General features: G+C 38.1%; 1 protein-coding gene across 3 annotated transcripts in view; it reads right to left on the bottom strand.

Moving 5' to 3' along the window:
- Positions 1-26,785, bottom strand: part of NOX4 (NADPH oxidase 4) — a 109,337-nt gene extending 82,552 nt beyond the window's left edge. For 2 of the 3 annotated variants that reach the window (XM_026081938.1, XM_026081936.1), the window contains exons 1-8: positions 26,729-26,785; positions 25,728-25,823; positions 13,361-13,471; positions 12,588-12,672; positions 11,860-11,957; positions 9,876-9,903; positions 6,629-6,701; positions 1,853-1,933 (exon numbers count right to left, since the gene is read on the bottom strand). In XM_026081938.1, coding sequence (XP_025937723.1) covers positions 1,853-1,933; positions 6,629-6,701; positions 9,876-9,903; positions 11,860-11,957; positions 12,588-12,672; positions 13,361-13,471; positions 25,728-25,823; positions 26,729-26,785 — 629 coding nt within the window. Of the gene's footprint in view, positions 1-1,852; positions 1,934-6,628; positions 6,702-9,875; positions 9,904-11,859; positions 11,958-12,587; positions 12,673-13,360; positions 13,472-25,727; positions 25,824-26,728 lie in introns of those variants that run through there. The other variant, XM_026081937.1, reaches the window with a different exon arrangement.
- Positions 26,786-26,837: the final 52 nt, after the last annotated feature.

Genomic DNA, 26,837 nt, shown 5'->3' on the forward strand with positions numbered 1-26,837 from the left:
TCTCTGAAATATTCTTCTTTCCCTTAGGGTAGGGATGAAAGAACAAACCAATCACATATGACAGATGAATCACGTCACGTAATACACTGCTGAGCAGTGCTTGGCTACCCTGAAAAACAGGATGGTATGAAAACATATCCATAACAGTTTGAAATAAAACAAGAACATAGGAAAACCGTGGAAATACTCAAAAGGAGAGACGCCAAGATAGGCAAATCTGCACCCAATCTGCCTACGCAGTCCAGTCATAGGAAATGCCTTGCACTGAAGAATAACTGACCATTTGTCTGCAAATCTCTAAGACATGACATTTAGGAGTCACCCAAATGTAGGTGTCTAAGCTTTCTTCAGCTTACCTGAATATAGACCTTTGTAGTAGCAGGTCAGTTGGAGCATTCTCCAGGCTCCATTGACTATATTCATTAGAACTCATTAGACTATAATGGGAGACAGACACTTAGAAAACATGCAGAGATCTAAATTTAGGTGTCTTAATCCTGTACTGATTCCCACTCTCCATGACTCATTCTTCTCTCACTTTTATCTGGCATTCAGCTCTTTTAGACTCACACTGAAAGGTTTTCCAATTCAATATTAAGGAGGCCTGCACAAGGAGATATCTCCTTAGTACTTGGTGCCATGGTTTGTGAATTTCTCCAGCCAGACCCTTCATGACAATGTGGCTAGGAAAACAATGGGCAAAGGATAAGATCAGTGAAGGAGATTCAAACTGGACATTAAAAATACTAGGAAGGCAATCAATGCTAGATTGTCTAGCAGATTGTCTAAGAAGGTTAGAGGGTCTCAGTCACCAGATGTTTTCAAGACAACATCTGTCAGGAATAATTTAGGGAAGTTCATCCTGTCCCAGGATGAGGAGAATAGATCAGATCCAACTCCCTCAGCCCTATCAACAAGAGCTATGCCACAGCAAAAAGCCCACAGAAAAACTGGAATTTTGTCCAGGAGTTTCAATTGTTTTGAATTCATTATTTCAATTCACCAGATCTCAAGCTGAGTTTGTTTTGTTCAACAACATTATTCCTACCGTGATCTGGCTAGGCCTAATTACCTTTCACTGTTTACTTTAAACAGCAGTGCTCAGTGTCACACAGATGTTCCAGCACTCCATGTTTCCGTAGATGTTTGATGACATGGAGAAATTAACCTCATTCAAACACATCCCTTCCCTGTACCAATGTCTGTACTTTTATCCACAGACAAAACTTCCCTGATGTTAATGGACTAGATCTTCACATGGATAACTCATGGAAGCTGCTTTGTCTTGCAGTAGAGATGGGCCTGTTTGAGCCAGATAGATACATATCTGACCAAAATGAATCATTTTGATGGTGTGTGAACACTGTTACGATGTTCATGTAATAAAGCTAGGAAGAAAAACTAGCAAATTCTGTACCAGAACAATGAGAAGAAGAAAATTAGGGAGAGGTCTTTCCTTCCATCTCTTTAGGAGTCAAAAGGGGAAGGTAGGGAGGTATGAGGAAGAGATGAGCAACTTAATTTCATATCCTCCTCTCAGCAGCCAAGTGAGAGAACGCAGAAAAGCAACAATAATGTTTTCTTAATTTCCCACTAGAAAATGGCAAAATAGACATGGAATAAATCTGAAAGTGAAGAAACTTTGTGTTAGCTGTCTGTAGTAATAGATGATTCTCCAAGCCACAGTCTGAACTTTACTTAAACAATTATCTGTCAGAAAAAACAAAGATGAGGACATCTTGTCAGGAGGTTGGCCCCTGTGCACAAGCATGCTCAGGAAGGGCAACAGTCTATGGAGATGGTTTTTCTGGTTGTGCTTGAGGAAAAGGGATGCTGTTTTTCATTTACTTACCCAGAAACATGCATCAGCAGCAGCATATAGAAGACAAAGAAAAGGTTGTGTGTATACCAGAAGATGTCATAGTTTGAGAACCTGAAAAGAATAAACCTTGGTTCAATGCCATTTCAAACTATTTCACTCAGACAGAAACACTGCTAATTAAAAGCAGATCTATGCGCACTGAAGATCATTATACGTCACATAGTCATGTGGAATAGGCAAAGCCCAGTTAGAAATACATACACGCCATATTTACAAACAGTTAGTAGTCAAAAAGAACAAATGACTGGCACAAAAGAAAGAATGTGTAAAAGAGAGAAGAAGGACAGGGAAGCACAGAGCTACCTGGAGAACACTTCCTAAATTAGGAGACTTCTCTGCTTTCATAGGCCCCATATAGTGCCTACCAGATTCTCATATCTAAAATGGTTCTTCAGCCTCCTGACTCCAAACTCAACCTCTTTATAGTGAATGCCTCCTTCCATTCTCCCTGTCCCAACACAGAGCTGTAGTGTGTAATGTGTCACTACTAAATACAAACAGGTAGAGTAGACAGCAGCAGAGGAGAAGGAAGGAAAGGAAAGAAAAACTCTCAGGGTATGGAGTGGAAGGAGGTATAGTAAGAAAGGAACAAAGAGGCAAGAACAGGACAGGTAGGAGAAGTTTCAGGGGCTGGAGGTCACATATAATGGGGACTGACACTCTCAGAAGGAACAAGAGGAGCTTTACCAGTATGAGGATGAGGAGGAGTGAAGTGGAAGGAGGACTTCTTTTCATCAGCCATTTGTTAGGAAATGTAAAAAGAACCAAGACCAAAGAAAATGCCCTTCTGGGACTGTTTTGTTTTAAGCCTGTTCTTTTTTTTCATTTTTTCTTGAGTAAAAAAATCACAAAAAAAAGGAAGTGAGTAAGTTTAAAAAAAAAAAAAGCTCCACTTAATAGCGCACACACACACAGTTCTTCATAATACACAGCATGGCAGAAGAGTCCCTTTCAAAACCAGAAAGAACCCTACCTCCACCAATAAGCCAAAATAACTATTAAATAAAAAACAACCTTAACTCGGAGTATATAGTTTAAGAAGCTACTCTTTAGACATAGTTAACTCCTTTTCAGATTTTTTTTCCTCCTACAGTCTTTTACATAACAGCTAACTACACTTGTTTTGATACATGTCTGAAATGTATGCTATATCGGTTTATGTCAATACAGGTTTTATTATTTTCTTTCTCAAGCCAGAAAAGATCATTAAGGTAATCTGTCTGTGGGCCACCAAGAACAAAAACCAAGCAACAGCAGTTCTAAGGAACCCAGCAACAGCAAGGGGCTTTGAAAACCCTCCTTCAGCTTATTCCTTCTCCCATTCACCACTCCAATACTTTTTCCTCTTCGAGACTGCTCAAACCACTTGTAACTACCGACACCCTGTTAGGCATTTCAATTCAGAGTCACATATCAGTATCTGTAAGGAGTTGGGGAAGAGAATATCTGTAAGATGAAACTAAAGGATGTTGGAATGGGGAGTGGGYGCACGATGGGAAAGCACAGAGAGAATACCATTTACTCCCAGACCTGATACGGGTCTTAGTGCTCTGGTTTAATTTGGTATCTTGCAGAATGCAACATCAGAAGCTAGGTCCTGAAATAATTCTAATCGGATCTTGAGCATTTTTCTTCAGRAAGAACCGATTGTTTCAAAATTCCAGGGATAGAAAGTCAATCCCAATTTCTGACAAGTTGTTTTCACGATCTATTGTCACTGATAAAAACGTACACTTCTCGTCTGGATTTCTCTAAATGTCAACTTCCAGCCAGTTGAGCATTTTATTCTTTTTTCAGCTCACCTGAAGATCCCTCTATTATAAAATTCTGGTCTCTCACTTATATCAAGTCCCCTTGAATGAATCAAATCCCCTCAGTTTCCCCCCCCCCCCCAACTAAAGGGACGGAGATACTTGAATCTCTCACTGTGAGGAACATTTTCTAATATTTTAATCCTTATATGGTGGTTCTTTACCATATCTTTCTTAAACTGTTGGTCCTACAGCTACATACAGTATTCTAGCACACTCAGTAATCTTCCTACTGCCACATAAACATTTTTATAGTTCTTCAGAGCATTTATTATTTTCTTTACCTTCTAGTAAGGGCTTAAAAAAAAAGACATTATTCACAGAATTAATATATTTCTTAGAATTCCAAATGCCCAAAAATTGGAGAGCAAGTTCAGCATTTTAATTTTAATTTTGGTTAACCCACTGTAGAATTTGGCAGAGTTAACTTATTGAGAAACGTATGAGAAGACTGCCACACTTTTAAAGGGACACAGTAAACTTGGAAACAGTAGAGTTCTGCCAAAAATATTTTTAACCCTGTTACAGAGAGTTTGGAAAAGGAATATATATGTGGTGTTTCAGAAGATGAAACTGAAGACAGACGTATTTGATCATAAAGAGAGATGGCATTTGAACAGCTTATATTTTAATGTTTCTTTAAATATATCATTTCCAAAATTGCTAATAACTGTGTTCAAGGGAAATGCTCTTGAACATCATTAATTTCATAGTTAGCAGAGTTACTTTTGTAGAAATGGCATCAGATGTCAACATTTATCTGCACGTTTACGGCATTTTCTAATAATTCTACATCCCTTCTAACAAACAGCTATTAAACGAAAATTGGTGAACTGATTCTCAGGTATAACATGGCAAAAATTTAGAAGAGGTTTCAAAAGATATTCACTTTCTCCTTTTATACCATTAGCAGCCAATCCATTCCTCCACATACTTATTCACTCAGCTTACTGAACACATAGGGACATAAAATAACATGAAAATCATAGAAAGAAAAGTTTCAGAAGGAACATAAGAAGGAAGGAATGACTGAGCAGGTTAGTCTGTAAGAGAGGATTAGGGCTGAAATCCAAGATAGCTTAATACACTCTGAAATACTTCAAACCAAGCCTAGCTTCTGACAGGCAGTGAATTTTCCTAAGACTACAGCATGAGTTAGGCCCTATTAGGCACCTGAGAATCCACATGGAAAGGTACTGAAATTGATACTCTTCCATAGTTGAAACCCTTAAAGGATTCTCTCTCTGCACACGTTCTCTGATATCCAATAATGACTGACAAAGTGAGGACAAAGGTCTGCCTCCTCTGCTAGCCTACCTWTTTTCACAAAACATGCAGAAAACTAGCATCATTTTGGCTTCTGGATCTTTATGCAATTTGTCTCAATTGGCCAAAAATTAACGGGGAAGAAGGGTATTTGTGACAAAAAGATGCACATGGAAGCTAAATAAGAATTAGCACTAGTATAATAGGGAATGCTGTTGATTTCTTCAGGGCTTTGACTCTACTGGCTAGATGGCAGAAAGACTGGAAAGCACTTGTAGTTACAGTAACTGAAAAAGGAAATAACAAGCATGTAACTTGGAAAGATGGAAACCTTTGCTGCATGAACCGTAAAATTATTATTTCCAGGAATATGTTTGCAACTACATATATTTTCCCAAGTTTCCCAATCATTAATACATACTGTTCTTTTTTCTACTTTATCATGGCCTTGGAGAAAACAGGACTTTGTTCTGGCACACTGCAGCAGTGTGAAGTAACTGTTCCATTTTTCCACCTTCCCAAAATTGGCTTTCTTTTGCAAGCACAACCATCTGTGTGGACTATGCACTGTGCAACCATGTCTGATATCTTGTGTAGCAGTCTTATCCTGTGCTTCTGTAGCCTCCAGTTCCTCATAAAGTTCATAATTCTGGAAGCACCTTTCTTTAGGAAAAGTGCACAAGTATTTACTGGACTTCTTTCTTGAATTAGCACCTAATAACACTGCTGCTCAGGAAACATTAGTTCAGCAAAATTCATAAACACATATCTAGCTGATATCAGTGGAGCTACTATTATGCTTGAAGTTAGATATGGAATTAAAAAAGTGTTTGTTGAATCAGAATGATGTACTCATATAATCAGTATTTGACTTCAGAGACTGCTATAAAAATCAAGTTTTATTATATCTTTCAGTTGCAGAATCCAAGCCTTCAAAAGGCTACTGTGTTGGGCTAGATACTGCAAAGCACCGGTCACTCAAATGTACTACAATATGTGTTCAATAACGCTGGTGCAGAATGAGCGCCCACTGGAGGACCAAGCCTCTAGGATTTCAGCATTTACTCTGAGCCAATAAAGCGTTGCTGTTTTCATACTCTCTAACTCTGTAAAATATCATCTCTGTTAAATATAACATATTTGACAACCAGAAGCAGAGCTTTAAACAAAAATATTCTACTTAAGTAGCTCAATTCTCTTTGGGTTTGCTTCGTTGTTATTGGTTTTCTGGGTTTTTTTGTTTGTTTGTTTTATAATTTGCTGTTTTACAATTGAAAATCATTAAGATTAAATATCATCTTATTTTTCTTCCAATGGCCTTAATTTATGCATTGGACCGCACTTTCCATATGCTTAGCTTACTGTCTGGCTGTGCAAACAGGAAAACAGAACTATTCAAATTTTTAAAGGTTTAGATTTTTAATTGAGCATTTCCCTTAAAAAAAGCTTTTTTTCTGAAGGCAATTTATTCAGTTTTTGTAACTTTTTGAATATAAAATTTGCTGTGCTAATTTAACTCCACATTAGTACAAAAATGGGCAAGATATTTTTAACATTCATTAAATACTTCTTGCATTGCATTGCACTTGCTCTGCATTTCCTCTAATCTGTATGAGAATATCATTACTGAAGTGGCATTATTCAGCATAATGACCAGATTATGTCTTACCTGATAGCATATGTAGAAGCTGTACACATTAGGAATAATACTAACACCATAATGACTCCAGTCAGACCTGGAACTGAAACAAACATAGGATGATTTACATTTGAATTGTGAAGAGTTATATTTGTATCCTATGACCTTTAAGACAGTGGAATTTATTAGAAATACAATTCATGATTCAAACTCTTTCATGTATTTATTATTATTATTATTAATACTATAAAGCACTTGGTGCAAAGCAGATCTATTTCCCGCCTTCTCAGAGAAAAATGCTCTTTTCCTTGTATTTGACCATGCATCACAAATTTCCTATTAGTCTTTGCTCCTGTAATCCTTTGCTCGTAACATTTGTCTCTAAGCAGGTAACTAAGAACAAATCCTCTCTCTGTTTTCTGTAAGACTGACTGTACAAGTTTTGAAATCTCTTTTTTCTTCCAAACCTCAAACTCTCTAGAACACTACAATTAAAAACCTGTTCAGGGACAGAATTTCAAGCAAATCAATTTCTATGCAAGCTGTCACTATAATTGTTTGCCAACCCATTTCATCCTGCAATGAGAAAGAGACTGAAATTATTCTCTGTGGCATTGTACCACGCTTGAAATTGTTGCCTATAGAGGAAGGTCTGYGAGAGTGATCGACAGCCAGCATTTAACAAGGAAAGGTTAAAAACATTAAGGTTTGGACTCATCTACTCAACTGCAGATTCCCATATTAGAGCTAGTCTATCCTGTGCTGCTTTTTAAGTCAAAGGAGAGAAAAGGATTTCTAGGGCATGATTCAGCTCATCCTAAAGTAGCATACTGCCCAAAAAGTACAGCAAATCATCAGCCTAAAGATAGATGGGAAAAATCCCACCTACAGTTAGAACTTTCATGACAAGCACCTCATTTTCAAAACTGTCATCCCAGGAATTAAGAATCTAAATTAAGAATCAAGAACCTAAAAGCCATGGTTTCATTTCCTCAAAATATTTTACTACTTGAGAAATGTAAACTGTTAAAAGTTTTTAAGTATAGTCCCTGGTCACCCTAAAAGCCATGAGCTTAGTTTTAAACAAAGTTAGTGAGGCCAATCTCCATGTGTAATGTTAAATAAGTGCCTTTATAGTGTCAGAATATAAAGGTCTTTCACACTTTCATGGAAGTAAATGTCAAAGATCCACAGATTTTAATGGTCCAGGACCTTTTTCCTGATCACATCCTACAGATAACAACAAGTTAAATTTTTTAATAATTATTTGTGATTTTAGACTCTTCAGTGTTGAAGACACAATTTGAGATCTGATTTTTTTATACACTTCTCAACATCCACTTGCTGAAAAGTCAGATGCCTGAAATCTGATACATCCCAAATCACTACTCAGTTTTGCAAACTCTGTGAAAAATCCTGGTCCTGCAATCAATGGACATTTTGTCATGGATTTCATAAGGAACAGAATTTCATTCCTTGGTGGAAAGGTTACAGTTAAAAGCAGTTACAATAAAAATTGTGCATTATTTCTGYTGCCTCTTTCTTCATATATTCTTTCTAAACCTAGCTGTGGATGCAGTCTGCAATCAATACCCCCCGACACAAGTACTTCCAATCCAATTGCAATGCAGTGCTTGAGCCAGCTTCCTACATTGTCTCTCATGCCACAGCAGGTCATCTTTTAAATCCAATTCTTAAATTCTCTTCTTCATCCAACTGTAAGCATCAAATCACTCACAACCTTGCCCCAATTCATCCATTCATTTTTATCTATTTTTTTCATCTCCTCTCTGTCCCTGTCTCTCTTTTGCTTCACTAACTATAACCTTGAATATTTATTCCTCCCACAGTTACACTCACACCCTTACGCAAGGAGATTCCTTCCTGGACTGATCTGTAAAGCTATCACAGTGTAAATGCTTCCAGCTCTTCCTTATTCCATCTCTCCATTGCATTAAAAAAAATCAGCCAATAAATCCAGTCCTGAACTGTTTGAGAAGAGGACCATGTTTTTGCTTGTTTGTATAGTGCCTAGTGTAGCAAAATCTTGGTCCCTGCCTGGGCACTCCCACAGTACAAACAATAATTACAAGTCATCAGGATAGGAAGTGATCCAGGTCACTGTACATTTAAGATGACTTGGAATCACCCTTTTCTGCAACAATGAGCTCAAATTTTCAAAAACATTTGCAACGTTTTCCTGACTGCCTGCAGGTAAAAAGAGTTCCACCTTGCAGGTCCTCTGCTCAAGAGTGAACTACACAGATCGAGGTGTCTCCAGAAGTTGGGACAATATTTGATGGGGCCTCTACAGTGGTTCTCCACCCCAAGTCCTCCTTCTTCATCCAAGGCACTAGATATAATCTTGCCCTCTCCCTCTTTTACTCCTTCCTATCTGAGTTACCTTCTTCCAGCACTCCACCACTGATTTGCTAACTACAGTAGATATCCAACTTATTTCCAGTTAGGATTTAACTTACACCTCAATTTCTATCATTTCACTTTCACACTTCCTCTACTTTTACCTGATCTAAAATTTGCTCAATGTTTTCAGAGAGTAGTTTCCCACAGACTGCTAATCCTAGTAAACCTACTGAGATTGGCAGATCTAGAACCCCATTTGGCAACTCAAATTCACCACTATATATCCTGATTCGTTTGGATCTTGGTCTAAATGCTACCAAGACAATATTTCAACATTTGATCTAATTAAAGGTGAAAGAGAGATGACATCAGAAAGGACCTTTAGCTGTTTGAGAACTACAGTTCAGACTTTTGTCTACCCCTCCACACCTAAATGTTGTTCCTTTCTGAATTCCTGCACCAAAAATGTCTTTGCTTAAAAAAAGTCTTTGCTTATTTAATTTTTATGAGTACTGAAGTCTGATTCCTGTGTAACAGTGTAGATTGCTCTGAAGTCAAACCAACCCTTAAATAAACTAGCTGAAGCAAGCAGACTGCTTTTTTGTTATATTTCTTTTTCTAGAAATTGGATCATTTAGGAATTTGGTTTTAATATTATGCAGAATCTCTGTTTGAAACTAACAATTTTCCACTGACTCATCTGTGGAACAACAGCTTTGAAGATGTTGCTCTTCTTACTACAGGGGCTTATGCAACTCCTCCCTCCCGACTATTGGATAAGCAAACCCAGGTTATATGAATACAAATAATACAGCTCAACCTAGCTGAGTTATAACAAATAGAACACACAAACACACAGTGAATGATGATGAGAAGCAGCAAAGTTTCTCATTCAGTTTTGCAACAGACTTACCAGTAGCAAAAAGAAGTTTCCTCGGGTCCTGAAAAACAGACAAAAATGTCAATATATATGATTTTATATCCATATGAATAATGTAATAATAATAAATAGCTCATAAATCTCATGTGCTTGATAGTATAAGCAGTCACTAAATGTGCAGGAATTAATGTAGTATTTGGTAACAGATTACACTGACTGCTATTCAACATAAACTAAACCTTTAGCCTTTGCATTCCCCTGGTGAATACAATTCTAATCTGTTGTGAAAAATTGCGATTCAGATAATTTTACAGATATTTACTTTTTAAAGCCTAACTTCACTCAGTTACCTCATGTCTTTGGGAAGACAGAGGGTAGCAGAATATAGAGAGGTTCTGAAGTTAAATACAAGACAAGCAGTGATTATTTTGCTGCCAATTACGTCAACAAGAGATTTGCAGTAGATTCCAGTGAAGCAGGACTGAACACAAAGGAGATGATAATACCACATATGAAAAGGTGGAAGTAGAGAAGATCTTTGAAAAGGGTTAAGAGCGGATGCATCAGCCCCACAGAAAACTGCCTTACTCCTCCTGAGGCATAAGCCTCTTGAGGTTTTATTCTCATTGTAGGAAAAAAAAACCAACACTTTTTTTAACGGGAGGTAAAATGTAATGAGGGGAAGTGGGAGTTTTCATACAGGTCAGGAAGAACTAAGCGTCCCTCTCCCTGACCCTGTCCCCATTCAAACACAAAGTGTACACTCACTTCCCCCCATGTATAGAAAATGACAGTAACATCCAGACTAACCACAATTACTAAATCAGTTAGGTAGAATTCACAGACAAGGGTTCAAGAGCTATTAGAGTATCTAAAATCCAGGATGTTATGATCTTAGAGTTATTAAAAATTTGTTTCTATCTCCATTCTGTATAGCAAAATTCCTAAGACAGCTTAGTACAGGCTGCCATGCACACTCTGATAAGTTCTTGCCTGAGGTAAACTCCTGCCAACGTTCCTGATGAGGCTAAGTCTATTTGACCACTCCAAACATACTCAGACAGTTGAGTTCAATCCAGAACCTCAACACAATAGTTGGTGTTGGTATGTCTGTCTTCCATAGAATAGCTCGGTGATTGGATCATTCACCCAGGGAGTGGGAGACCTTATTCGTAGGTCCTTATGAGTCTTGGCTGAGTCAAGCTCTCCTTTTCCAGGAAAGGATGCAGCTGGGATGGGGTCATTCTAAATCTTTCCCAGTGAAGTTGGTAGAAAAGAAATGCAGACTTGAGATTAGAATGAATAGAAGCAGGAGAGACTGACTGTAGCCCAGCAGAGAAAACATCCTGGACTCTGGTCTTACTCCTAAAATCTTCTAATAACTCTCCAGTACAAAATGCACTGGGGAAGGGACTAGAACTCTGGTATTTCCTCAAGAGATCTGCATCACGGACAGAAAAGTTATCCAAAGTATTTCATAAGTAAAAATCAGCCTCCAGCTCATCTCATGCAGATACCTAATTCCAACTCTTAACGTACATGCTATAATTCCCAGTGCAGGTCATCAGCAGTTTAAAAGTGCAAAAAATCAGCCTCAAATCCCACTATCCTCTAATCCTCAGTATATGTCACATAGCACTATATATTCAATACTGCAGCTGCAGAACGTATTTTCCTAAAACAGCTGCAGAAGTGGCTCAACCAGGACCCCCCAAGGAACAGAGAGAGAAGCTGGAAAAAGAAGCGCAAGGTGGAACAACTTGATGACAGCATTCTCTACCTCACAAACCAGTAAGTATGGATTATGTTATCTTAAACAGAATGCGTATTAATATATGCTTGTCCAGAGCAGGAAATAAAATCCACAACAATCCATGTGATGCTGCGTTTTCAGTGCACAGAACTAGTAGCAATGCATAGACCACAGAATGGATCATACAGTGGAACTGGATATCCAATTAATTGCATATTTAAATTATATATTTTAAAGCAAAATATAAATGGATGGATGGCTTACCTCACCACGATAGTTTGCCACATTTAGTGCCAGAAAGTCTTCACTGTAGTTCTCAGAGAAGTTAAGAGCATTTACCAGATGAGCAGCAACATGTAAGACTAAAAATCAGAGTAAAGCTGAAGTCAGTGAGCAGGAGGTAGATGTTGTTCTGAACTACTAAAGAAAAGCAGCTATAACCACATCAGGGCCTAAGAATATATATATATATATATATATATATATATATATAAAGTCAGACAGATATTTGTGGCAGAAAGTTTTACATATTTTAAGATTTTTTTTACACTATAGAAATAATTTCTGTTCTGCAATGTTCAGCTGGGAGACAAAGAAAGATGTCCACCAAAGAATGTTACTACTTCACTAAATGGGATATTTGCTACCACTGCTCCCTCTTCTGCAGACAAGTCTTTTCCATCTCTAGCACCCTACTTCTTCACTTATATTCCTAAGGTCATGTGTAACGGCAACTTTTAACCTGATCTTATTTACCTGTCCTTTTAGAAACTGGAATTCTAAGGAAAGCCTCAGCACTGAAATGTAAGTCTACAGGTTTAAAAGAAAAATAAAGCAAAAACCACACACATCTGAGAATGCATTCACCATTTAATGCAGGGAAGCACAGAGCAAGACTACCCCCAAATGTACTGTACAAGAAAAAACACAAGATACTGCTTTGTTAAATGTATTTGCAAAATGAGCTGCTGTTCATCACAGTAAGATCTTACCTGAAAAGATGCATATTGTAACACCACACGTCACATGAAAAGTTTTACTTTTATCTAGCAGCCTTCTCGTTTTCCTGCTGGCAACCTAATAAGAGAAGAATTCAAGCAATCTCTCTTCTAAAACAAAGCAAAGAAAAAAAATACTAACAGCAACTGAGGTGATTTAATAGCAACATCAGATTTTACTAGGTTAAATGTCCTTGCAAGCACAATACCAAAATTTAAACACAACAGGATTAAGACAATGAAGAAAATTCAAGGTGTTGATGAAGATTTACAATTGATTCAATATTACACAGATGTGAAAAGCCCATAAAGTGATGTCTCTTCTTGCCTTAAAATTTATGAATTCCATCRCTAATTGTTAAAAGGGTCATTGATTCTTAAGTGAGCAAGAACACAGGGACAGAGACCTATTTATATTTGCATACATATCTGTATCTTATAGATATCATATTTTATATATAATATGAATTATATATATATACACACAGATATTCCCCCAAAGCATTACTTCTATTTCTGCCATAGTAACTGGTGAATCACAAGCAACTAAAATTATTTAAAGAATACGGGTGTGGAAACCAAACCCTCTTAGCTTTGCCAGGACCTTGTTTCTCCCATGATAACTAATATATCAGGTTGGATGATACCTGCACTATGCAGGCACATATTGCATAATTAATGGGGACATAACATTTTTTCTATTATTTTTTAAACTAAAAAGAACCCAGGACCATCTTCTTAACTGCTGTTCTGAAGTTGGTCCTTACCTTCTGAGACCCTCGGAGGAAGGCCAAGAGAACACGGCACATTGGTAAAAGGACCAAGCAGCAGTTGAGATTGAGGACGGATGCTGAAGCTCTGCTAATACACAATCCTAGCTGAACAAATATAGCAAGAGTTAGATTATAGGGAGAAGAGGTGCTGCAACGGTTCAAACGCCAGTATTAAACCTCCTTTTGTTTGCTTTGAACCTGAACAACTCCCATGTTCTCCTGACTCATCAAACTAGTGGGGTTTTGTGATGTTTTACATGCACTGGAAAAACAGCTGTACCCTTGGCATGCTGTCCTTTTCTCTGGAGAGAAGCATTTATCCCCCTCGCATCAATTATTAGAGCAACTTTTCAAAATGAATTTTGTTTGTGTGGCAGGATTGGTTTCGATGACCCTAAAAGAGTAACTAAAATCAGTCCCTAGAGGAGTTTAGAGATGTGTAGTTATCAGCCCTGGAAAGAAATGAAGTAGAAAGGTTTTTTTCCTGATTTTCTGTGGTTGTATTTTGATGAAGTCTTTTAAGTACTCTGTAGTGGTTCCCCATCATTCGCAACCATTTCTTTGTACCCGCATAAAAGAAGGGAAATAAAACTGAGGCGACAGCTGATTTCATCATTAGTTTAATCCAAATATCACTGAAACTGATCAGAAAGCCTGAGTTCAGCTGAACTGCACCAGCTTCAGGCTACTCGGAAAGAACAGCACTAATATCAGTAGCTGACAACTTTCTACTGAAAGAACCAACATCCTCATCTGTGCTCACAATCACATGAAACAAAACATATCCGGGGCCACAGTGGTGTCTGCTCAGAAATCACCTGAAAGCTCAAATAGACATAAATAAGCAGGAAAGAGAAATAAATATATGAACAACCTAGACAGCCACTTAAGTAAAATGTAATGATTTTCTGGTAAACAACCTAGAAAAAGATGTAAAAAAAAAATAATAATAATAATAATGATTCAACTAAACTGAGATGATTATATTGTTTCATGGATTGTTAGAGCACTTTCACAGAACTCCTTATCCATTCACACTATTCAGTGCCATATTTGGACCCAAAGAAACCAGGTTCTCTTCAGTTTAATGACTCAATAGCTGGGAACTTTAATGAAATCTAATTTCACTAATGCTTTTACTGGTATATTTGGAAATTATATAATTAGAACAAAAATACTTGTCAAATAAATGAACAAAGCACACCTTAATGTCATAACCCTGTATTTTGTTATCTTATTATATTCTCTCATTCATTTGCGAATTCTAAAAAAGTTAGCAACTTGCCATTGTTCTCCTAGTCATTAGGATGAATTAACATTTTACTGGCTTTTATAAAAGATGCTTTTAGACTGTCAACAGATTTCTAAAAAGATATTTCTATKATGTTCTCTAAAACCTAAGTTCTTCAACCTCAAAAAATTAATAAAGAACTGTTGTACTATTGTAAGATAACTCAAAAGCTGCAAAGGTATGTGAATGCTGTGAACATATACAAGTTATATATTAGAAGTTACTACAGATGTATCACTTTTCCAAAATTAAATTTTATGCCAAAAAAGAAAACATTTGTTATTTGTCAGAGAGAAAAAAAAAAGAAACATTTTCATGATATTCTTAACTTTGCTATCAAGATGAAGAAGAAACAAAATTGGAGAGAAACAAAGAGGTTTTATTTATTTGAAAATTTAAATTTTTGCAAAAATTATTACAAAAGCCTTTTAACTTTAAAAAATGTAGTTGTCCTTCCTTGTTTTTTATTGACTTAGCTATGCCACAGAAATGGATGAATGTATAAACTAGTAAAGATAAAATAAACAAAGTAACTGKAATTCAGCATGCCTAGGAAGATCCCAAGCACAGCGGCATGACAGGAGCACAAAACACCAAAACCACCACACCCCAAAGCATCGTTTCATATAACAGGGGAAGGTAGCTTTGGAAAATTGCCTGCTTTCAGAGTTTATAACACAAATACCCCATCTTCTCTGCAGTACATCCAGGCACAAAGTCAGGAGACAAACAAAAGGTAAATGTGCACTCTGTCTGAAGTATCCAGCTCTCCACCTATGTCCCCCTTCTCCTTTGGCACTTTGCATTATTCAGTTAGGCCTAAGTACTAGGGACCTCCTAACCAGACATTACGTTATGAGTTTCTACAGCATGAAGTAGTCATAAGGGCACCTTCTCTCAAGGTKTTGTCATAAGAAGTAGGAGAGATTATCCTGCAGTGTGCGCTCTGCCTTGCTCTCTGCCACATAAAAGGTATGATCCCTGCAGAACATCCAGTGAGCAGATCCCRCAGAAGGTGCACCAAGCCCGCGGGACTTTTATAACAGAGGAACTAGCAACCTACTGAGTTAAAGAAAATAGGACTAGAATGAACCATGCCATCCAGTCCATTCCCATTCTACAGCCCTCCTCCACTATTTCTTCCACTAAAGAAGTTAGTCCTTTTTTTCTTACACAGAATCTCCTTTGCTTCTATTTTATCTGTTACTTCACACCCTGTTAACATGCACAATGAGAAAAATTTATTTCCTATCCTGCAGTAGCAACTCTCCAGATATTTGGCAGCTATTAATCATGTCTTCCCTCTTCAGTTTTCTCTCCTACAGACTAAACAAACTCAGTTCTTGCTATTCTTCCCTCACAAGTCATATTCTTTGGAGTTTAGATCATTTTCTCTTTTTCTCTGGACTCCTCCAATTGGTCCAGATATTTCTGTAAGAGCAATGACTACAACCGAGCACCAACTACAATGACTATAGCTTCAGCAACTGAGTTGAGATTTTACTAGTACTGAATACTGAATGACACTAACAGAGAAAACAGCAATACCAATGAAATGATTGAACTTAATGACAAGTAAAATGTCTCTATAATGTGCAGCCTAGATATACAAGACTGTCTCTATTTTCATTAATTATTCTTCCTCTAAAGGGAAACTAAAAAATGAGCTACACACCTCAGAAAAGCAATAATTTCAAAAACATGGTCATTAAAAGCACATAAACATTTTTATTAGAGCTTGCTGATGGGTTACAGAATTCCAGTGATTAAATGAGCATGGCATGAAAAACACATGAGTTATTTAGAATTAAAGGTTATGCAAAACCCAGAAGTTAGCTGTATCACTCTTGTAGCTCTTGACTAACATCCAAAAGCTGAAAAATGTCACCATACAGGTAATAAGTAAAGCAATTTGAAAAAAAAGTAGTAATTTCTATTATATGACCCACATGATATTAGTTTCATCAAAAATTTGTGTTGTCTTTGAGTTTAAACATACACCAGGCAATGCAGCAGTTATCCAAGACTATTTTTATTGAGCACAACTATTCTTCTTGCAAAACTTCAACAAAACATTCTAGTTTGGATTAATCTGGAATAGAGTTACTTCTATGCTATACATTATTAAACAAATTAAATAAGTTCCTGTAAGTTATAGGCAAAGTAGTTAAAATGCCAAACATTTTAACTGGTACAAAAAACTGAATCAACTATAATGAGCAGATAAAGCTTAAGAAAAGCCTTCATCTAGTTCTTCAAGGCCCTCCTCAAATCCAAGGAAGAAGGAAAGGCGGACAGAGAATTCTCTTTTTCAAACTAGCTTTAYTAAGAATGAGCCACATTTTTTTTTAATCTAGCCTGGCTTGTCCATCACTAGTCTTGCATTACTAGTCACACAATCCCCTTTTTGAAGAAATAACTGTTGTTTCAACTTCATTTCATTGGTGATGTAAAACCCATAGTCTTTGTGTACTGAACAACTTGCAATACATGTCTGGTAAGAAGCAAGGTAGTACATGGATGGCCAAGGGAGGGCGCAGTAAAGGGAAGAGAAGGAGTATTACTCATCCTCCTCTGAAATACAAGCCTTTGTGCTGCAGTGAGGCCGTCAGTCTAAGAAGCTACCCTACTAACCTTGCTTTGTGTTTTTCTACGTCGTTATTTAATAACTATTCATATGCAATTCCTATGGAAGAATGCCCTTATATTAATTCTAATTGAATGCTATAAGCATCAGTGCAAAGGGGGGATGGGGAAAGAGTAGCAAATGACTTCTCAAAAAATGCAGGACACTTCTAGGAAAGTGTGATTCAAATATTTGAATACAAAATGTCACAATTATTCACTAATGGTTAGCTTTAAGGTTTTACTCTGAAGAAATAAAATTGGATACTTTGCTGCAACAAGCTCATGAGCAATTTAAAAACAATGGTAAAGAAATACATTTCACAATGCTTAGAATCACAGTTCATGCAAGATCCAGAAGTATAACAGAGTACTGTACTAAATTTCCTCTTAATGTATATCCAAAGGCTGAAAATATCCCCATGAAACCAATTCTTTCCAAATGGCTTCCAAGAGGTCTTTTTCTAGACTTCCTTTGCATTGCCTGGGTGGCATAGTAACAAATTAACATAGTGGATTGTTGGATTTTTAAACAATAGTAGAATAAAAGAAGATTATTTTTCTTTTTGCTCCAAGGCAACTCAATGGTTCTAGAAGGGAATATATATCCTCAACAACCAGCTAAGAAACGAGAGAAAAATAATCCTCTTCTTTTCCTGAAGAGTATCATTGTCTTAAGAAAAAAAATGTTATTTCATGTTAGCATCATGTGAAATTCCTTCAAGAGGGTCAAAAAGGGAGAAAAACTCACTCCTAAAACATCTGCTGGACAGTCTCCATCATCTTCATTATGATCAAATCTAAGCATCTCACAACCTCTTTCTGTGCTTTGCATACCCAGTGCAACACATCCTATTATTCCACTTTATGGAGGGGCAATGAGGCATAGAGAAACTAAAGAATTAATCAAATTCACAGAGGTAATCAGTGGCAGGTATAACAGTGAACTGGATCTGCTACAAACTTAAAGCCGGTATCCTAAAAAACTAGACAAGCTTTCCTCTCCAGACAAACATAAAGCAATCACAGTGTTTTCCTTCTCCACAGCAGAAAAGGGCTCCAGAGATACAGTGGGAATGTAAGGTCTCTCCAGCTATCGCTTCCTGTGGTCCCACAGCACTCGGGACGGGCTCCAGACTACACTAATACAATGTACAAAGTAGGACAGAGAAGCAAGGGGTCATTACTTGTAGCAAAGAATGGAGGAATACTGGAAATCCTTAACTTGTTTCCATACCTAAAAGTGATGTTTCCCTGATTCTCAAGGGATTTTCTCAATCCTAACCAAGTCTTCATGCAGAAGACGCATCACACTTGACTCTCCCTGTAGGCCTTTAACCTTTTTAATCTTCTGTGGTTCAGAGCAACCTGAAAGGCTGTGGGAAGGCTCATAAGCAGCATGTTGCTCTGCAGACACAGGTTAGATAACACCTCTCCAAATCAGTACTGGAGAGCTAAAAATATTTATTTTCATAGGTGGGACAAACTGTGCTACACAGTGTGTCTTCTTTTGACCTGACTTCCTTTTCTTTATAGAGTATTCTTGGTTTTGAATAACAGAGTGCAGATAATCTAAGACAAAGGACAAATCTGAATAGTATAGATAGCAATTATTCCCTTAGGCCTACCAAATCTGGCTGGAGATCTAGCAAGAAAACCCAACAAAGCTGAAAGGAAGAAAAATGTGAGGGTAGCGGAAACCCACCAGGACATCTGAAAACTTCTATAAAATTTTGACTTGGTTTTGTTCCTGAAGATAGGAGGTTGCAAGGCAAGGCTCTGTAAATCCCATCTTCTCACACTGCAATCTTTTAAAAGTTATTTTAAAGCTAAGTGATATAATATTTTCAAAACACACTTTTCAAAAATATATATCACATATGACAAAATAAAACAACTGCAGTTCTCTACACTAAGAATTAAACAGGAGCTCAATTCTCTATGCTAACGACTTCAATCTTACAGTGGCATACATTAATCAGAGTCTGGATCTGACATTATAAGAAGCAAAAAACATCAGGAGTGGACAATGGCAACAACATTTTTAGTTCCTTTTATGAGGTAACGGGGTATCTTCCCTGCACTACTGAGAGTCAATATTCTCACAGTACACTTGGAACTCACCAATCAGGCAGTCCTTACAGGTTTTCTCTCTCTTTCTGACCCCATATTTAGGTCATGTTCTCATTATATATGCACTCCCTATGTGTTACAGGTGCTTGTCATTCTGCTTAAATCAGTCATCTATCTGAAGAAAGCAATTGTCCTAATCTGGAGTTCAGTTCATCCAACTTCTCTAATGCTCTCCAAATCATGTTTTCATTTATAAGCTTCTATAATCCTGACCTCAGAAAGTAAAATTTTAAAAAGAACTTTAGTCAGTGTTGCTGAATTACAGATTTCTTTTTGTGGCAGGTAGAATGATATACATACAGACTGGAGGGGATCTCACTGTTCTAGACTCACTCTCCTTCCATAGTAACACCACAATTCCTTTTCAAAATGTGACACCATTTCACACATCAATTAGCAAAAAGAGTATGAAGGGCTGATCCTGCAAGATGCAGCACGATCTAAACTCCACAAGGCCAATCATGAATCAAGGGATGAAGGGTGCTCAAAAGCCCCCAAGAGAATTGCAACACACTGCAGCTCAAGTCATAAAAGAAAGTTGCCTGTTGCCATATTTGGGTCACAGACACACAGAAGTGATGTATCTGGTACTAAGGTCTTCCTTTCTGTTGAATCATTTCCCCTTATCATAAGAAGCACAGTAGATAATATGATCTTTAAARCCAGTCTTCTGGCATTTAATGAAGCTATCTTTATTTTAAGACCTGCCAGTGTTGGACTACTATGGGAAACCTGCATTCTTCAACCAAAGAAATATTTCAGCCATAATTCAATTCTGTTCTATAGAGTCTTATGCCATGATCATCACAGAGGTAGGAACAATAATGTCAACAGGACTTGATATTTTTACCACTAGTCTATATAATATAGTGGTAAAAAATTCAGTAATCACTTGATCTACTTCTACTAATATGTTCATTCTGACTGCACAAAAAGTTCTGCAAAGGTGGAGGTTCTCCCATAAATGTTAGCAGTAACAGAGCACTGGAACAGGTTGCCCAGAGAGCTTGTGGAGTCTCCATCCTTGGATATATTCAAAGGCCATCTGGATAGGGTCCTGGACTACGTGTTTTAGGTGACCCTGCTTGAGCAGGGGCGTGGACTAGATGATCTCCAGAGGTCCCTTCCAACCTCAACCATTCTGTGAGTATTGATGCCCTTCACAGGGTCACTGTCACTTGAGCCGAAAAAAAAAAAAAAAAAAGAAAGCAAACATAAGAACTACATGGTGCAAAAACCAAGTTCTTTATTGGCTCATAACTAAGAACAATCTTAGCAATGATGGGCTGTCCAGGAACGACAAAGAGATGAAGGGAAAAAAAAAGTTTTAGCAAACATAGCAAAAATCTATGAGGCACAGAGAAGGCACGAAGAGATCTGCTTCCAAATTCAAGCGGACTATCAGGATAAAGTCTTGTGGACTAAAACCCTCAGTCTTCACTAGGGCGTTCTATATATACACATTTATGTAGTTTTCATAGCAACATAACAATCAATTAGTAAACATTTTTGCTACATGTAACTCCTTAAAGAGCAAATCTCAAATACTCTGGTTACAAGACAATTAAATAACTAAAAACTCTACATTAAAGAAAATAAAGGCTCACGATACACAACTCCCTTCAGTGCTTGGATGTGTGGGGAAAACAGACTGCAGTGTGGTTGCACAGGGATCAGTGAAAGCAGAACTTGGCTTCAATTTGCAAAATCTTTATCATCATGATAAACTAGCGAGGAGACTAGTGCAACTTACTGGAACATCTGGAATATATTCCAAGCAGTAAATAAAGAAGACATCAATGTAATGTACAGTAATGCACAGTAAGGATGCAGTAATTGTATAGCTAAAAAAAAATCAGGAAGCACTTTCCTTTTCCATCCCATTTTCAGTTATGCAGTCCTTTCCCAAAGGGACCCTTCTGAGGATGAATTTTCTTCACTTTGGTCTGAAACACAGAAGCTTATCTCTTCCATTAATATCCATTTGGCTACATTAAAGTTATCTGAGTACAGACTAGAGAGGGAAGAGGGAGAGAGAGCCTTTTATGCCATGACAAAATGAGTCCAATTCTTTTTCTGTTCTCGGGGAACTCAAGCAACAGATATCAGGTATTCAGCTTAATGCTGTTATAAGCAAGATTTGAGTCCTATAATAAGGCCAGTAGTGAACATGGGACTGAATTTGTTGGTCAGATGCAAGCAACCTTGCTGGAAAAAATAGTCAAGCTAATATGAAGGGAGAAAACTGGCAGTTTGCAAAGAAATGAATTCTCTGATCCAGCAGATATAAAACTTCTAACAAAGAAGACTTCAGAGTCATGCAAGTAATCTAATAATTTTTCTTTCTGTAATTCAAGCCTACTACATCGTGTCTGTATCTGTCATGAACATGGAGAAGAAAATATTCCTTTCCTCTTTCCATAGTCTTTTATATGTAATCAGTGCATGTTGTATTCCTCCACAGCTTTCTCTTCTTTAGGCTAAACAATGCCAAACGTTTACACTGATCCCTCCCCCTCTCCTCAGCCCTGCTGAGGCCACACCTGCAGTACTGCGTCCAATTCTGGGCTCCCCAGTACAAGAGGGATGTGGCACTACTGGAGCAAGTCCAGCGAAGGGCCACAAAGATGATTAGGGGACTGGAGCATCTCTCTTATGAGGAAAGGCTGAGAGAGCTGGGCCTGTTTAGCCTGGAGAAGAGAAGGCTGAGAGGAGATCTTATCAACATGTACAAGTATCTGAGGGGAGGGTGTCGAGAGGATGGGACCAGACTCTTTTCAGTGGTGCCCAGCGACAGGACGCGAGGCAGCGGGCACAAACTGAAACACAGACACTTCCATCTGAACATGAGGAAATACTTCTTCACTGTGAGAGCACTGGAACAGGTTGCCCAGAAAGATGGTGGAGTCTCCTTCTCTGGAGATTTTCAAAACCCGCCTGGATGCAATCCTGTACAATGTGCTCTAGGTGACCCTGCTTGAGCAGGGGGGTTGGACTAGATGATCTCCAGAGGTCCCTTCCAACCTCAGCGATTCTGTGATTCTGTGAAATCATGAAAAAATGAGATTCTTTATCTGGATTGTGTTTCTGAACCAGAGGCAGTGAAAGCACTTACACGGTAAGACTATGATTTGTAGTGTTACAAGCAATTACGTATCCAAAGATGATACTTCAAGGTTTTTCAAGGCAAAAGTATTGGAAAGGGGTTTACATCCTCAAGGTTCTGGTTTAACTCACCCAGCAAGAATCACTTGAGAAAGACTCATTCAGGCTGGAAGGGACCTTGGGAAGTCCAAGCTCCTGCTCCAGGCAGGTTCAACACCTAACTCAGACTAGGTTGCTCAGAGTTTTGCCCAATTAGTTCTTGAAAACATCCATGGATGGAGATTCCACACCAAAAGGAGTTCCTGATCTCCTCAGCAGGACTCAAATTTTCTCAGTAGATCTCAAACTGAACAAAGTGGCGATGGTTGACACAAGAGAAGTTTACCCACTAAATTTTGTAGTGTACAATATACCTGAAAACCTCCTCCTAGCACTTCAATGTCTTTGACTCCTGTTGTATTCCTCCACAGCTTTCTCTTCTTTAGGCTAAACAATGCCAAAAGTTTACACTTTCTTATTAAATCATGAAAAATTGAGATTCTCATCACATGCCCACTACACAGCAGTGCAACTATCACCATTTTAAAGGCACAGAATTAAGGATCAGAAAGACTGATGGACATATTTGAGAGAGAATTAGGTATCTAAACACTTTTTTAAATCCTGTCCTAAGTGCTTGCTCAAGGTCATAGAGGATAGAATTGGCAAAGAATAAAACTGAGCTTCCTTCTCATGTAGAAGGCTATTTTCCCTCAGCAACCACTGAAGGAAAGAACAATCTTATTCTTTCTTCTTTCTCACATCAGAACGAAGAGAAATGGCATAAAAAGACTGCAAAGAGATGAATATATTCAGGATATTCAGTCCAATATTGTATTTCATATCATAATCTGATTTTATACAGCTATTCTTCTTGTTCTCCATCCTGTTACTTGGTAAACAATAAAATTATCTGTGGTAAGTCTTTCAGAGCTCTAGTTCTTAAGGAGGTTTATACTTTATCACAGCATACAGAGAGAAAACATCTCAGCATACCTCACCGAAAACCAAGAGCTTTTTTTCTTTTTTAAATCAAAAATTTACACAAAAAAGTTATTCCCTTTTGCCCTTAACTGGTGACTGCCTGGAAAATGGAGCAAACTTTTAGGAAAGTATCCATAAAAAAGTTCATCCTCTTAAGACAAAAAAAAAGAACCCAACTGTTGAATTATAAATGAAGAACTTACTTACACTTAAATGTCAAAAATTTTAAACATCATGAAAGGCACAACAGAGACACTGTATGCCACTCATCCTCCAGAAAGGAGGTTGTTTACAGAGATGGGCCATGAAATGGTCAGTGGCTACACAAAGCAATGTAGAAAAAGAAGAGAAGTAAAAATCCCCATGGAATGTAATAGCAGCTGTAGTACGGCTGTGCTTGTTCTCTGTTTCCTGAAGAAACTAAAATCAGGTTCAGTTTTCCAACCCTTGGAAAACATTTTGTACAATTTATGTACATATACAAATACATTTAGGAGAAGGGAGGAAGATAACTTCAAAATCTACAAATTATATTTAGAATATATATATATTGCTAAGAGTAAATTGCAAGGATCTTTTACCATTTTTAATGTTTGCAAAGTTTTTAAATTAGTTTTAGAACTTTGCCTAAAAGTGTATTTTAGACTTAGCTCTTCACTTTCTTCCTCTTTTTAAATAGTCTTTAAATTCCTTTGGTGCATTTCCACAATTGCAGACACTGTTTTAGATGGATTCAAATGCATGGCCTCCTGGTTCTTATCTCCTGCTCAAGACAATGAGGCTTTTGCTTGAATCATCTCACAGGTTCTTAACCTGTAAGCCTGACTGTATTATATTATTTTGTATGTTTCTTTCATTCTGAAGTACAAGAAACCCCCCCAAAAGGCTGGTACAAGGTGGGTGACTTCTGAATTAAGCGGAACTGTGCTGATTGATACCAGCTGACAATCTGGCCCAACGTGTTGGCCTAAGAACATTTGCTTTTATAAACAACCCACTTGCTCTGCCGGGAGCAAAAACACTTTTCAAATGGATGCACTAGGCTGCAAAGCCATTACAGATGGTAAAATTAAACATGTTTTCATACTTTTTCTATCTACAAGTCATCATAAAGTATTTAATTTTTTTCGTTCCCTTCGTTTTGCACTATTGGCTAAAATTCATTTCTTGAACATATCTGAGTCAGACATAAGAAGAAAAAGGAGACAAGTTCACAAAAACTTACGGAACTCGCTAGGTATGGCAATGATATGTCATATGAAAAAATAAATCCTGGATCTACCAAAGCTAAAACCTAGATTATCTGCAGAGGGTTAGGATGCACACCGTCTGTGTTTTAATCTCGTGCCAACTTGTCATCGAAATCCATTCCAGGTTATGACATGTTGTTACAAAGCATCATGCTACTCATCCACTTTTTCCTAGATTCTAAGATTCTGAGCATCTCTAGAGCATTTTTCAGAAAATTTTTAACTCTTAATCTATCCCTTTGGATAGATGTCATTTCAAACAATTGCAAATAGATAGTTATTATCTATGGATAACCTTGCAAAGCAGATTCATATATCACCCCCAAAAACTATCTTTTGGGGGTTTTTTTGGTAGTGATGGTAGATGTTGCTAAAACAGAATAGTCAAGTCTCCATTAAATTCAGATTCTGAGACACTGTTTTTAGAAAGAAAAACTAAAATTAAACAGACTACAATTATTTACACCGAACATTGGATCTATGAAAATGTCAATTAAAGACTGAAAAGAACTAAGGCTTAGCCAAAGAGTTCCTTCAGCAAATATGTATCATAATAACTGGATTAGAAAGAATTTGTCAAAAAGAACCCATAAGCTTGGCTAAAGTTTTGATGACAAAGTAGAACTTCAGTTGACTGTTGATTGTGTTTGTGTTCCTGTGAGCCTGCCTGCAGCTGAGAACACAGCRAGGAAAGAAGGGAGGGGGAAAGGATAGCTGTCCCACATTTGATCAGCTCTTTTTATTCTCAACACTGACAACTTTCTACTCCTAAACAACTGCCAACAGCATCCCAGTAATTTCCTACTTGATCTTTCCCCACTTTGCAGAGTTAACAGGCAGTCTGTGTCATCCTTCATTAGCAAATACATTCTATCCCTTCTCTTCAGCCAGCATCCCAATTTCCAGGGCAAAAAGCAGTGTCTGGGTCACTCACCCCTAACATCTGATGCAAATAATAATACTGCCGTCCATGATAATAGAGTAGGAAGGTTTTCCAGAAGAGCCATACATTGAGGGAGAGCCAGAAAAGCTAAAATTAAAAAGATAAGAAACAAGAGATGGTAAGTGAAAGTTGCATGTGCAAACTTTTCAATATTAATTTCAATCATAAAATGCATATGAATGTAGTTTTATAAAGATTTTGAAATGGAATTGGAAAACAAACTGAAAGCATTTAACAAAAATATTTTAAAATACTAAAAGTAACAGCCCCTACGTGAGAAATTTTGGCTTTCAGTGAATTTCCCCAAACTTTACCTTTACGATGATTTACCTTTACTACTGAGAGCTGACAAAGCCTTCTGCATATACAGCATTCCTCTAAACCTTCAGTTACATATTGCAGTCAAAGACTCAAAGAGTAAAAACGAGCAACAAAGAGACAAAGGCAGGAAGAATATGACCCCCAGGAAGATCTATCTCGCCCCCCCGCAAACTTTGGCAAAGAGGATCCAACAAAGAGCAAACACACACATACATACGGTTCGTGCCGAGTTCCACTACTGCACAAATGCCTGCATTGTCCCCCGGCTATTGCACACACGTGCACCTCCATGCAAGCAGCACGCATGGTCCACGCTACGTACGGACCACAACCCAAACACACGTGCACGTACGTCCACAATGGCATATTTCCCTAAAGCACAGAGAAACCTAACAGCAAGCACGGCTGGGACCTCTGTGCCCCCTGCGCACGTACACGCAGGGACCACGCCACGGAGGAGCGTGCGAACAGCCGCGACTGCTGCAGCTCCGGCGCATCCGCGCCCTGCCCCGCTCTGCACGCAGCCGCCGGGCTTGCCCCGTCCGCGAAGCGGCACCCAGCCAGCTCGCGGGCTCTGAAGTTTCTCCGCTCCAGCTTCAGGGGACTTCCCCGGGGAGGCGCCCGGCAGCAGGGCAGCCCTACAAAGAGGAACCCCGGGGGCAGCATCCTACCAGAAAGAGGTGTTTGCTCCCCTCATTGGCCAGCCAGCTCCTCCAGGACAGAGCCATGGTGCGGGAAGCCTGCCGCGGGGGCTCTGCCCGCTTCCCCCACCCCACGAGC

The sequence above is a fragment of the Apteryx rowi genome, unplaced genomic scaffold (genome assembly GCF_003343035.1).
Source record: "Apteryx rowi isolate R43461 unplaced genomic scaffold, aptRow1 scaffold_560, whole genome shotgun sequence".
NCBI lineage: Eukaryota > Metazoa > Chordata > Aves > Apterygiformes > Apterygidae > Apteryx > Apteryx rowi.